Genomic DNA, 14,051 nt, shown 5'->3' with positions numbered 1-14,051 from the left:
CTTCCCCCCCCTCTCTCTCTTCCCCCCCCCTCTCTCTCTTCCCCCCCCCTCTCTCTCTTCCTCTAATGTGTAGGAATCACGGCAACCAATTTGCGCACAGCAAGCTCCCACACACAGCAATGTGATAATGACCAGATGATCTGTTTTAGTGATATTGGTTGAGGAATAAATATTGGCTAAGACACCAGGGATAACTCCCCTGCTGTTCTTCTAAATAGTGCCATGGAATCTTTTACATCCCCTTGAGAGAGCAGACAGGGCCTCGGTTTAACGTTGAACGAAAGGTGATGCCTCCGACAGTGCGGCGCTCCCTCAGCACTGCACTAGAGTGTCTGTTTTGATTTTTTTTGTGCTTCTGACTCCGAGGCGAGAGTGCTACCCACTGAGCCACGGCTGACAGAAGGAAAGAGAGAGAAAGTGACCAGGAATACAGACCTGATCTGTGCATTCTAAGTATTGCATTTGTCTTTCCACAGAATCCTGCAAACCAGTTACCTGTGGGTGTGGCTGAACGAGCCCAGCAGCTGTTCACTATTATTTTCACGTATATTGTGGACATGTTGATTTGGACAGAGGACAAAGAGCTGCCTCTGGGACTACAACCAAGGTAGACAAAGGGAAGTTTCCATTATGTCACCAGTATGCTGCGCTGTGGTAATTGGTTAGAAAGTAGATTATGATACATAGAACTTGTCAAGTGTCTGCTGCAGGAAGTTGCGCTTCCAGTTAGCTACCGTTTACAACATTCCCAAATGGGATTGCAAATAAAACCCTCAATGCAAAAGCTGTTCATTTGGCTGCAACAAGGTATTAATTATGTTCAAAGTGCCGACGATTATTTACTGATCTGCTTATTAAAATTGCCTTGAGCAATATCCCGATGGACTCTTATTTCTGTGTGCTATTTAATGATGATCAGCATTCCTTTGACCATGCTATTATAATATCCTGAACTATAGAGAGCAAACAAGAATGTAAATATAACCCAATAGATGCAGTGAAATCAAACTAACCAATTACAGTATATCAATACTGAAAATCAATTTAATTTAAACGCTGAAAAGTCTCAATGAATAATTACATTTAATCAAAAACTTTACTAGAGTATCTGTTGCAAAAGGCTCCGTTTTAACGTATGTTTTGAAGTAGATTTGATATTGGAGGAATTATTATAATTCAACTTTTAAAATAAAATGGAATTAATTGACTTAACCCAACTGAGAATAAGTTTACTGGTGATTTGGAGAAAGCTGACAATTTTAAGTTTGGGATGAATATTGACATTGTGAGTATCTCTAGTCAGTGATGTGCAATAGAAATCGCTGACTTGCCACATGTGTGGCTACAGGGGCACCATTTTAGCCAGATGCACTAATTTTAGTAGTAAACGCTGTACCACCATTCACCAACCAAGGAAGTAAAGCAGCCACAATGATCAAAAACACTTGTACGCTCTGCTTTTCATCTTGCCATTTTACCAGCAAACACGCGAAAAGCATAGAGTTCACAGGTATACGTCGTGCGAATGATCAATGACGGTATTTATTACTCATTGTTTATTTACGAATCAGAAATGCAATGAGCCACATCTGGATTCCCAATTAGCCACATCTGGCTCGTGGCTAACGCATTGGACAACAAGTTCTCCTCTGAGTTAGGGAATGTCCATCATCATCATCATCATAGGCAGTCCCTCGAAGCGAGGATGACTTGCTTCCACGCCCACAGGTGTTTCAATGTTCCAGATCCCAAACTAATATTCCAGGTCCCAAACTACATCTTTAAGGGTGGAAGATGTGTCTGCGTGGATGTTTTTTTTTAACTTGTGATGGTCATTGCACACCAGCCACCACACGGGCTTCACAGAGTTAGGTCTTGGTCTAGTGGCAAAGATTACCCAGTCCACGGGAGACCAGCTCTGATGCATGGACCTAGCACACACACACATCGCAGTGTGGGCTGGCCCGTGCTGCCCTTGGGCCCTCGCCTCAGGGAGTGTCCACAGCAGCACTGGTGATATTGAGCATTTGATGGGAGTGGGTTCCACAATTTGGATTGGAACACTAGCAAACTGCATCGCAATGTGCCTGCTAATTGCTCTGTCTGCTGGGGAAAGTTCAGTGAGCATCCGAAGAAAATGCACCAATGTTGAAGCTTACCCATGAACTTTTTTTTCCACAAGGGAGAAGACGGACTCTTATTTCTGTGTGCTATTTAATGATGAGCAGCATTCCTTTGACCATGTCATTTATTCACTCCAGAGGTCATTAGGCTGCTCCCAGAAAGAAGCACAGAATTATACTACCTTGATAGATAAAGAGGTAAGATAAACAGTGTTGTGGAATCTTGTAAATAAAACAGCAACAACTTGCATGTATATAGCGCCTTTAATGTAGTAAAATGTCCCAAGGCGCTTCATGGGAACTTAATCAGACAAAAAAATTACCACCGAGTCAAAAATGGAGACATTAGGATGAGTGACCAAAAGTTTGGTCAGAGGTAGGTTTTAAGGAGGGTCTTTCAGTAAGATGGAGCGGTGGAGAGGTTTAGGGAGAGAATTCCAGGGCTCGAAGGCTGAAGGCTCGGCCGCCAAAGGTGGGGCGGAGTAAGTCGGGAATGCACAGGCCAAGTTGGAGGAACTCAGAGGGTTATAGGGCTGGAGAACGTTACGTAGCTAGGAAGGGGCAAGGCTGTACAGGGATTTGAACATGATAAGAATTTTTAAATCGTGGTGTTAATAGTTAATGCCACTTCTATATAGCAGTATTCCAAAAGTGACCATAGCTCTGGATTCGAGTTCTGATCGGAGACCCCTTGCCAGAGGCCATCTCATACCATTTGGGCTTGACTCCGCATATAATAGAACTGGAATTTTGATCCAGGCTTTACAGGGCGCTGAAGTGGTCCCTTGTATATCTTGAGCACTTTGTTAACTTGCGTAGAGTTTTTGTCATGCTTAGCAAAAGTGGTACTCTAACCCTTATTCTCAAACCATTTAAAATTTACCAGTTGAGAGCAGAGTTCGGCACACGTGAATAAATGCGTTCAATGCAAACTGTGTGATTGCTAGATTAACTCATGTGAACTTGCTTATTTAGTTTTAAGTACTTTGGTTTGCATTTCATTGCAGTACTGATCTTTCAAATTTGCTTGCTTTTTCTGTGTTGTTTTCTAGGGTCGTAGAGCTGTAAAGCATGGAACATTGCACTCGTGTCAAGAAACCAAGTTAGAGGTCTTTGTAAGTAAGACTATGTGCATTTAGCAGCTGTCGTTGAAGATAACGGATGTGCCACTAGAAATACCATGAAGCAGTGAGCCCGTTGCAAATTATTGAAGCATTTTGCACCATTTCTAGATGGTCAGCTTTTATTGTGTGAAGAATATGCATAAGGAAATAATTTTGTTCTGGTCTCCTATATTTACCACTTGTTTTATCTGTTTTTCTGGAGATTTGAGTGAAAGTTGGATAATGTGGGTGATAATGATATTTTCCTTTTTATAATCATCATCTGTCCCTGGTATGAGTTTTACATTGTATGGGTTATCATTATTGCTTTTTTTTTTCTCTCACCAGTTCTGTACAGACCTTATCGTGAGCCGCAGTTTTAATTTTTCCCCCTCCCATTTCTTGCAATCTGCACACACAAAAATAATTCTTCCAGTTGTTGTCGCTGTACTGTTTAAATGTTGCACTTTTAAATAATGCAGTTAAAGTTGCTTTTTCAGTTGCAGGACTTCTGCTCCACTGGTACACTCGCGGCCTTCTGCGAGAGGTGGGCATCGGAGTGACTGGAGTGCATCATCACCCCTGGCAACCAAATTTTAATTTGATGTTTTGTCTAAAGTTTAATTTGTTTGTTGTGCCGGTTTTAGTGCCTCTTCCCCCCCCCGCCCCCTCCCCTCCCCCCCCCCGCCTTTTAGCCAGGGGGCACTTGTATAATTTGTGTTTGTGTCCTCCAAAAAAAACAATAAACAAGGGGGCACTTTGTTTGAAAGTGTTTGGTGTGTCCCCCCCCCCCCTTTAATCAGGGAGCACTTGATTTAATTGTTTCCTACAAAATAATTGCAGGACTTCTGCAGAACTTTTATTTGTTTTCAACATTGTTCCAATGCTTTATCGCCGCAGTGCTGCAATTTGGATTAAGTTTCATTTTATTTATGGTATCTGTTGGCTGGCTGCCGAGAGCAGACCTATCTTCAGTTCCAGTTAATGTTGATGCCCATTTAAAGATTTACATTGAATTTTATGGAGCCCTCTTAATAACCCACACCCCTTGTTTACTGCTGTTTCTTCACTTCCAGAAACATAGAAAATAGGTGCAGGAGTAGGCCATTCGGCCCTTCGAGTCTGCACCACCATTCAATAAGAACATGGCTGATCATTCCCTCAGTACCCCTTTCCTGCTTTCTATCCAGACCTCTCGATCCCTTTAGCCGTAAGGGCCATATCTAACTCCCTCTTGAATATATCCAATGAACTGGCATCAACAACTCTCTGCGGCAGGGAATTCCACAGGTTAACAGCTCTCTGAGTGAAGAAGTTCCTCCTCATCTCAGTCCAAAATGGCCTACCCCTTATCCTAAGATTATGTCTCCTGGTTCTGGACTTCCCCAGCATCGGGAACATTCTTCCCGCATCTAACCTTTCCCGTCCCGTCAGAATCTTATACGTTTCTGAGGTCCCCCCTCATCCTTCTAAACTCCAGTGTATAAAGGTCCAGTCTCTCCTCATACGTCAGTCCAGCCATCCCTGGAATCAGTCTGGTGAACCTTTGATGCACTCCCTCAATAGCAAGAACGTCCTTCCTCAGATTAGGAGACCAAAACTGAACACAATATTCCAGGTGAGGCCTCACCAAGGCCCTGTACAATTGCAGTAAGACCTCCTAGCTCCTATACTCAAATCCCCCAGCTATGAAGGCCAACATGCCATTTGCCGCCTTCACCGCCTGCTGTACCTGCATGCCAACTTTCAATGACTGATGAACCATGACACCCAGGTCTTGTTGCACCTCCCCTTTTCCTAATCTGCCGCCATTCAGATAATATTCTGCCTTCGTGTTATGGTCTCCAAAGTGGATAACCTCACATTTATCCACATTATACTTCATCTGCCATGCATTTGCCCACTCACCTAACCTGTCCAAATCACCCTGCAGCCTCTTAGCATCCTCCTCACAGCTCATACCGCTACCCAGTTTAGTGTCATCTGCAAACTTGGAGATGTTACGTTCAATTCCTTCATCCAAATCATTAATGTATATTGTAAAGAGCTGGGGTCCCAGCACCGAGCCCTCCGACACTCCACTAGTCACTGCCTCCCATTCCGAAAAGGACCCGTTTATCCCGACTCTCTGCTTCCTGTCTGCCAACCAATTCTCTATCCAACCAGTTCATTACCCCCAATACAATGTGCTTTGATTTTGCACACCAATCTCTTATGTGGGACCTTGTCAAAGGCCTTTTGAAAGTCCAAATACATCACACCCACTGGTTCTCCCTTGTCCACTCTACTAGTTACATCCTCAAAAAATTCCAGAAGATTTGTCAAGCATGATTTCCCTTTCATAATCCATGCTGACTTGGATCGATCGTGTCACTGCTTTCCAAATGCGCCGCTATTTCATCCTTAATAATTGATTCCAACATTTTCCCCACTACTGATGTCAGGCTAACTGGTCTATAATTACCCGTTTTGGCTCCAAACTCCCTAAATTCTTCTCGTAGGACCTCATCCCATTTTTTACCTATATCGTTGGTACCTATATGCACCACGAAAACTGGCTGTTCACCTCCCTTTTCAGAATGTCCTGCACCCGCTCCGAGACATCCTTGACCCTTGCACCAGGGAGGCAACATACCAGCTGATGGTGGTTTTCCCATTGCAGCTAACCCTATAGTGCAAAGGGCTGGAAGGAGGATGCAGCTCTGCCTCCATGGAGATGGAGAATAGAGTGCAGCTGGGGAGAGGAAGAATGCCTGACAAAGAATTTTTATTGTAATGGTTTCCTCCTTTATTCACTAATTTTACGACCGAATGCACTTTGTCAATTTTTACCATTATGAATTCCTACATTCACATTTAGAATGGAAACTGCCTTTGTAACACCCCAGGCTGTAGTTACATCCTCCCCCAGTGCAGGCACTGCAGCACCATTTTAATATAAATGTGGAATTAATAATGGAAATAGAAAATAACAGGATCTATTACTTTAAATGAGTGACTAAATTGCGTCCATGCATCAATTATCTCTAACCCACATCAGTTCACGACTGCACTGGGTTTTGACTTCCAGTGTTAGAAATTGCTGCCCTCAATGCCATTTGGCGCAAATCCATGGGCAGCTTCTCTGTCGGCAGCTAGTGGTGGTTCCTGCGGCTGCCACCGTGTAACGCCAACTTAAGGTCATGAACGCAACGTCGGCCCTTTTAGCGCTGGGTCCTGAGCCTGGTGTGCAAGCAGACTGACAGTCTGCAATGGTGTCGGAACATCTTAAAGGGACACGCACACATTTCAGCTAAATTTGGATTTAAGCTTTTGGACTGTTTTATTGAAGTAGTGCATTAGATGTGAAAAGTTTTTTAAAGTTCTGTTAGGAATGCTGCTGGATGCTTGCAATGGCTCTCGAGGCATTTGAGAAGACAGACATACTCAGTAGGTCACACAACATCCATGGAGAGGAAAACCCAATTCATGTCTCTGGTTAAGATGCTGTCTGACCAACTGAGTATTTCCAGCTTTTTGTGCTGTCATTTGAGATTTACAGCATCCACTCAGAGGGAGCAGGAACACACCGAAGAGGAGGAAGCAGACACAAGGATGCATCCCAGACAGCCCCTTTCTGGACAGGATATCTGGGATGAAATCATCCGCCTGCAGTCCCAGTGGCCACAACCCCAGTTCCTTCAACATTAGTCCGACACCATTGCCTTCCATCTGTTACTGACCATCACAGCGTCCTCTTGGCAACGATGCTGAAATAAAAGTCATTGCAAAGCAAACTTTCCAATCCAACTTTATACATCTATCCATCCAAATTACATCAATAAATCAACTCATCACTTGTATGCATTCCCTTAGTGACTGTCTTGTGTATGCCTTTGCCTATCCTACTGATGTCATGCAGTGCTACCCCAGTGGCTGCAGCATGGCTGGTGGAAGGCTGCTGACTTTCAATGGGGGGATGCTGCAAATGTCCTTGCTGGTTGACCTTGAGGAGCTGGTGGCTGGGAGTGTCAAATCAATAATCATCTTCACTCCCCCTCTCCCTTTTCCTGGTCAACCACTGGCTGGGCAGGCTGCATTTCTTGGGTGTGTGAAATGAGAAGGAGGTAGTGCTGGACAGGCTAATGGGACTCAAGGTAGACCAGTCCCCTGGTCCTGATGAAATGCATCCCAGGGTATTAAAAGAAATGGCGGAAGTTATAGCAGATGCATTCGTTATAATCTACCAAAATTCTCTGGACTCTGGGGAGGTACCATCGGATTGGAAAGCAGCTAATGTAACGCCTCTGTTTAAAAAGGGGGGCAGACAAAAGGCAGGTAACTATAGGCCGGTTAGTTTAACATATGTAGTGGGGAAAATGCTTGAAGCTATCATTAAGGAAGAAATAGCGGGACATCTAGATAGGAATAGTGCAATCAAGCAGACGCAACATGGATTCATGAAGGGGAAATCATGTTTAACTAATTTATTGGAATTCTTTGAGGATATAACGAGCATGGTGGATAGAGGTGTACCGATGGATGTGATGTATTTGGATTTCCAAAAGGCACTCCATAAGGTGCCACACAAGGTTACTGCAGAAGATAAAGGTACGTGGAGTCAGAGGAAATGTACTAGCATGGATAGAGAATTAGCTAACTAACAGAAAGCAGAGAGTCGGGATAAATGGGTCCTTTTCAAGTTGGCAATCGATGGTTAGTGGTGTGCCACGGGGATCGGTGCTGGGGCCACAACTGTTTACAATATACATAGATGACCTGGAAGAGGGGACAGAGTGTAGTATAACAAAATTTGCAGATGACACAAAGATTAATGGGAAAGCAGGTAGTGTAGAGGACAGAGAGAGGCTGCAAAGAGATTTAGATAGGTTAAGCGAATGGGCTAAGGTTTGGCAGATGGAATACAATGTCGGAAAATGTGAGGTCATCCACCTTGGGGGGGGGGGGGGGGGGGTGGGGAAACAGTAAAAGGGAATATTATTTGAATGGGGAGAAATTACAACATGCTGCGGTGCAGAGGGACCTGGGGTCCTTGTGCATGAAACTCTTTTTGGATCCTTGTGCATGAATCCCAAAAAGTTAGTTTGCAGGTGCAGCAGGTAATCAGGAAGGCGAATGGAATGTTGGCCTTCATTGCAAGAGGGATGGAGTACAAAAGCAGGGAAGTCCTGCTGCAACTGTATAGGGTATTGGTGAGACCGCACCTGGAGTACTGCGTGCAGTTTTGGTCACCTTACTTAAGGAAGGATATACTAGCCTTGGAGGGGGTACAGAGACGATTCACTCGGCTGATTCCGGAGATGAGGGGGTTACCTTATGATGATAGATTGAGTAGACTGGGTCTTTACTCGTTGGAGTTCAGAAGGATGAGGGGTGACCTTATAGAAACATTTAAGATAATGAAAGGGATAGACAAGATAGAGGCAGAGAGGTTGTTTCCACTGGTCGGGGAGACTAGAACTATAGGGCACAGCCTCAAAATACGGGGGAGCCAATTTAAAACCGAGTTGAGAAGGAATTTCTTCTCCCAGAGGGTTGTGAATCTGTGGAATTCTCTGCCCAAGGAAGCAGTTGGGGCTAACTCATTGAATGTTTTCAAGTCAAAGATAGATAGATTTTTAACCAATACGGGAATTAAGAGTTATGGGGAGAGGGCGGGTAAGTGGAGCTGAGTCCACGATCAGATCAGCCATGATCTTATTGAATGGTGGAGCAGGCTCGAGGGGCTAGATGGCCTACTCCTGTTCCTAATTCTTATGAGAAAGGCATAAGAGTGGAATTTTGCTTATGGGAGGGTGGGAAAGCATGAGGTGCATGCCAGAAGGAGGATAACATGAGATACGAGCATCCTTTATACTTCCTGCCCCACCACTGGCCAACAGCTCAGCCATGCTCCTGCCAAGAATGGCCTGCACCGTCTCCAAGGAGGTGAGGCTACAAATAGGAGATCTGCCTCGTGATTGGTGCAGATTGTTGGTAGGTGAGTGATTGGGGGTGGAGATCATGCATTGAGCAGTGTGTGAGGCTAGTTATGCAGTTGGTAGGAGACGGCTTTTGAAGATGCATTCACTGACCTTGACCAGTGGTCTGTCGTCATGAAGCTTCTTCGGGCACTGGAGCCAAGGGGTGGGGGCAACACTGCTGGCAGCGACGGCCTCCGTGATATGGTCCCACATTGTTATTTCTGGAGGGCCTCCTTGCCACTGTGGGTAGGGGGTGCGTCATGCAGTGTTGACCCCCTCCACAAAGCTGGAGTACTGCATGTGTGACCCTGGGTACCCTTTTCCTAGCTTGCTAAGCCATTTGTGTTGGTGCTGTAGTTGTTTTCCCATTTTCTTGACGTTAGGAAGGGAATTCAGCTTCAAGAGCTGAAAATTCACATTTGGTAGAACTTTTTAGTGTTACATTTTTTTCTTGAAGGGCAGAAAGAGTTGAAAACTGCATTGTTGAACTGCATTTTATATTTTATTAGTTCTGAGTGCATACCCCCTTTAACTCAGCCCTTTTCATTGCCCACAATTCCACGCGAGCTCCATAGCCTCGAGCACCGCACCTGGACAGGAACTTCGGGTCAGATGCCTCCGCTAACGCCGCCAGGACGGTGTTGCACGGAAAGCAAGCACTGCGCTACCAATCTCCAGTCTCTTTCCCTCCCCCCCCCCCACGACGAATTTAGCCCTGTTAGCATCGCGGTTGTTAACTCCTTGGCCAACACTAATTTCTCCCCGCAGTGTTCAATGCAGTGAGCTCGACTAATATCCATTAAAGTTCTCTTGATGTTTTTGTATGCTCCTATGCACATTGAAGTAAGAAAGCTAATAACTGATTTAATTTGTTTCAGTTGTTGATTTTCTAATTTTAACTTCATTTATAATTATGATATATTTAATTTTGTTTAATTATAATTCTTTTGTACTGATTTTACTCTTTATTGTATTATTTACAATGTAATTTGAATTTCTTTAGTTTTTTCGCCTGTGTCTATCTGCGTGCGTGTTTTGGCTGTCTTTAATCTCTTCACACTTCCTTCTCCCGCTTTTTCTCTTTTCCCTCTGGTCAATATCTAACGTGTTGTAAAATTGTTGTGAAGCGTCTTGGGACGCTTTACTACGTTAAAGGCGCTATATAAATAAATTAGTACAATGTAATTTTACTGTGAATGTATGTCTAGTTAATACCGTTTCTCAGTCTCTGCTTCTTTTGGTTACTATTTTACTTTTATGACTTGTTTCAAAATGGCCACATGGTGTCTGCAGACTATTTGGTTTGAGGACTGCATCGCAGCCGAGTCCAACCTGTCCTCCCTGTCTGCACACATTGAGTTCCAGCAGGGCTCCTGGATTGCAATAGGGATTGGAAAACAGTGGCTGATTTCCCTTTCCCTTCCCCAAACTCAGGACACTAAGCCCAACCGTAGTATCTACAGGTTGGCGACCTCTCATTTAGCACAGATGATGAATTGGTATTTGAGGGGAAATTTCTTCACCCAGCGGATGGTGGGGGTCTGGGACTCTCTGCCTGAAAGGGTGGTAGAGGCAGAAACCCTCAGCACATTTAAAAAGTGCTTAGATGTGCACTTGAAGTGCCGTAACCTACAGGACGAAGGACATTGGGCTGGATAGCTTTTTGCCGGCCGGCACAGACACGATGGGCCGAAATGGCCTTTTGTGCTGTAAATTTCTATGGTTCTGGAACCTTCCTTGTCAAATCTTATATTTATCTCATTTTTGATTGGATGATCTAGAATTTCTTTATGTAAATTCAGCTGATCTTTGACTCCCATTGATTGAGGACTTTACATCTTTTTGTCTTTTAAAAACATTTAGAGTTCAAAATTATGAAGGATTTTGATCGAGTAAACAAGGAGAAACTGTTTCCACTGGCAGGAGGGTTAGTAACCAGAGGACACAGATTCAACGTAATTGGTAAAAGAACCAGAGGCGACAGGAGTAGAATATTTTTTACACAGCGAGTTATTGTGATCTGGAATGCGCTGCCTGAAAAGGCGGTGGAAGCAGATTCAACAGTAACTTTCAAAAGGGAATTGGATAATTACTTGAAAAGGAGCAAAAACTACTGGTCTATGGGGAAAAGAGCAAGGGGAGTGGAACCGATTGGTTAGCTCTTTCCACGACACGAAGGGCTGAATGGCCTCCTTCTGTGCTGTATGATTCTATGGGGGGAAAGAAAGTGTGCTACCTGAGCATTCTGTCTCAAACTCACATGCATTTTATTTCTAGAGCTTCATGCAGCTCTGTCTTTAGGAATTGTCTGGTAAGCGCTTTGCAAATTGATGTGTATTTGTCCATCATCTAGGGAACCATAAACAATGAATGATAGATATTGTTGAAATAAAAACAGAACCTGCTGGAAATGCTCAGCAGGTCAGGCAGCCTCTGTGGGGAGAGAAACAGTTAATGTTTCAGGTCAATGACCTTTTCTAAGTATGCTATGTTGAGGGTGCCTTAGTGAATAGCCTCTGTTCTTCTAACAAACATTAGCACAGATACAAATAATGGATTGTTTAACTGGGCATTTGGCCAAGCCAAAGGGAATGCTCTAATGTGCATAATTTTTTTTCCAGAACATTACAAACAGTGTATTCCAGTCACCTCTTCGTGTTGAGATCCTTCATTCGACTATTGTATCCCATCAGACGTTTGCTTTACGTCTTCTCTCCTGGCTCAACCAAGTTATCAGTTACTCAGGCAAATGCAAAGCTTATATTTTGATTATATAGATATTTTAATTGTACTCACTGCAAAATGGATTAAATAGAAGGCATTGGTTTCTCAATCACACAAGCAAACCTCAGATATGTTCTCTGATCACATGCCTGTGTCAAAGCTGCTCATGATGACCAAGAGTCTGAAGACTGGGTATTGTTTTGGTGCCTCAATATCCCCCGCCACATGTCGGGACCAAGACTGGGCAGAGTATGCCAAGGGCGGTGCACCAAGGCCTTAAAGTACAGTATCCTTAGTTTAATACTGCACAGTTCTCGTGATACAACCTAAAACCCGATTTGCTTTCCCAATAGCCTCGTCACACTGCTTGCAGATGTTCAATAATTGAACTATGACCTTTCAGGGCCCTATCCAGCTCCAAGCCCTTTAGCGGTTACCGCTGCATTGTGATGTGTATGTCTGCACCCTATTTGTTTGGTATACATTGACAAGCCCTATACACATTTCTGTGTGATATACAAACTTGTGCATGGCGCCATCAATGCCCTCACTCAAATTATTATGAAGACCAGCACTGGCCCCAACATAGAACCCAGTAAGACTCGAATCGTTACTTATACCATTGATAAATACCCTCTGCCTGTGAACCTAGAACAGTTAGCTATTCAACATAATATCAGACCGCCAATCCCAAATGTTCTTTGATAGATATCTGTGTGGCACTTTTATCAAGGAATATAACTCCTATGGGTTATTGTTTTCTACAATTGTGGTCTCGACCTCTAATAACTCGATTAGGTTAGAGAGACGGGAACAAAAAGACAATTCTGGAAATACTCAGCAGGTCAGACAGCATCTGTGGAGAGAGAAACAGAGAGAGGACCTCCATTTTCTAAAGCTGTGATGGGGTTTTCTAATATCTGCTAAATTCATAAATCACGTCCTTTATAACACCTTCCATTTTTTTTTCTACGGTTGATGTCAAACTAACAGATCTAATTCCTGGGGTCTGATGTCTTTGGCTTCTTAAATATTGGGACCATATGAGTATCTCTCCAATCCAAGCAATAAGAAAGGCAAATGTTGCCCTTTATTGCAAGGGGTTTGGAGTATACGAGTAAGGAAGTCTTGTTACAGTTGTACAGGGCCTTGGTGAGACCACACCTGGAGTACTGTGCACAGCTTTGGTCGCCTTATCCAAGGAAGGATATACTTGCCTTGGAGGTGGTCAACGGAGGTTCACTAGATTGATTCCTATAATGAGAGATTGTGTAGAATGGGCCTATACGCTCTGGTGTTTAGAAGAATGAGAGGTGATCTCATTGAAACATACAAGATTCTGAAGGGGATTGACAGGGTAGGTGCTGAGAGGTTGTTTCCTCTGGCTGGAGTGTCTAGAACTAGGGGACACAGTCTCAGGATAAGGGGTCGGCCATTTAGGACTGAGATGAGGATTTTCTTCACTCAGAGGGTTGTGAAGCTTTGGAATTCTCTGCCCCAGAGGGCTATGGATGCTCAGTCTCTGAATATATCGAAGCTGAGATAGATAGGTTTTTGGAGTCTAGGGGAATCAAAGGATATGGAGATTGAGCGGAAAATGGAGTTGAGGTCGATGATCAGCTGTGATCTTATTGAATGGTGGAGCAGGCGCGAGGGACCGTGGGACCTAGAAACATAGAAAATTGATGCAGGAGCAGGCCATTCGGCCCTTCGAGCCTGCACCACCATTCAATAAGATCATGGCTGATCATCACCTCAGTACTCCTTTTCCTGCTTTCTCTCCATACCCCTTGATCCCTTTAGCCGTAAGGGCCATATCTAACCCCCTCTTGAATATAGCTAATGAATTGGCATCAACAACTCTCTGCGGTAGGGAATTCCACAGGTTAACAACTCTAGGTGAAGAAGTTTCTCCTCATCTCGGTCCTAAATGGCCTCCCCTTTATCCTTAGTCTGTGTCCCCGGGTTCTGGACTTCCCCAACATTGGGAACATTCTTCCTGTATCTAACCTGTCCAGTCCCATCAGAATTTTATATGTTTCTATGAGATCCCCCCCGATCCCTCCAAACTCCATTGAATACAGGTCTAGTCGATCCAATTCCCCCCCATGTCAGTCCAGCCATCCCGGGAACCAGTC

The 14,051-nt window shown here is 44.1% G+C and overlaps 1 protein-coding gene across 2 annotated transcripts in view; it reads left to right on the top strand.

The window, feature by feature from the left end:
• ubr1 (ubiquitin protein ligase E3 component n-recognin 1) overlaps positions 1-14,051 on the top strand; it is a 171,852-nt gene that overhangs the window by 37,722 nt on the left and 120,079 nt on the right. For both annotated transcript variants that reach the window (XR_011593045.1, XM_070878717.1), the window contains exons 5-8: positions 477-607; positions 2,183-2,321; positions 3,176-3,238; positions 11,811-11,934. Coding sequence is in view for 1 of the 2 variants with exons in the window: in XM_070878717.1 (XP_070734818.1) it covers positions 477-607; positions 2,183-2,321; positions 3,176-3,238; positions 11,811-11,934 (457 nt within the window). In the remaining variant the exon portion in view is untranslated. The remainder of the gene's footprint in view (positions 1-476; positions 608-2,182; positions 2,322-3,175; positions 3,239-11,810; positions 11,935-14,051) is intronic.

This window comes from Pristiophorus japonicus, chromosome 4, assembly GCF_044704955.1.
Source record: "Pristiophorus japonicus isolate sPriJap1 chromosome 4, sPriJap1.hap1, whole genome shotgun sequence".
NCBI classification, from domain to species: Eukaryota; Metazoa; Chordata; class Chondrichthyes; family Pristiophoridae; genus Pristiophorus; species Pristiophorus japonicus.
The sequence above is the reverse complement of the archived record's forward strand: the minus strand, read 5'-3'. Positions and strand labels throughout refer to the sequence as shown.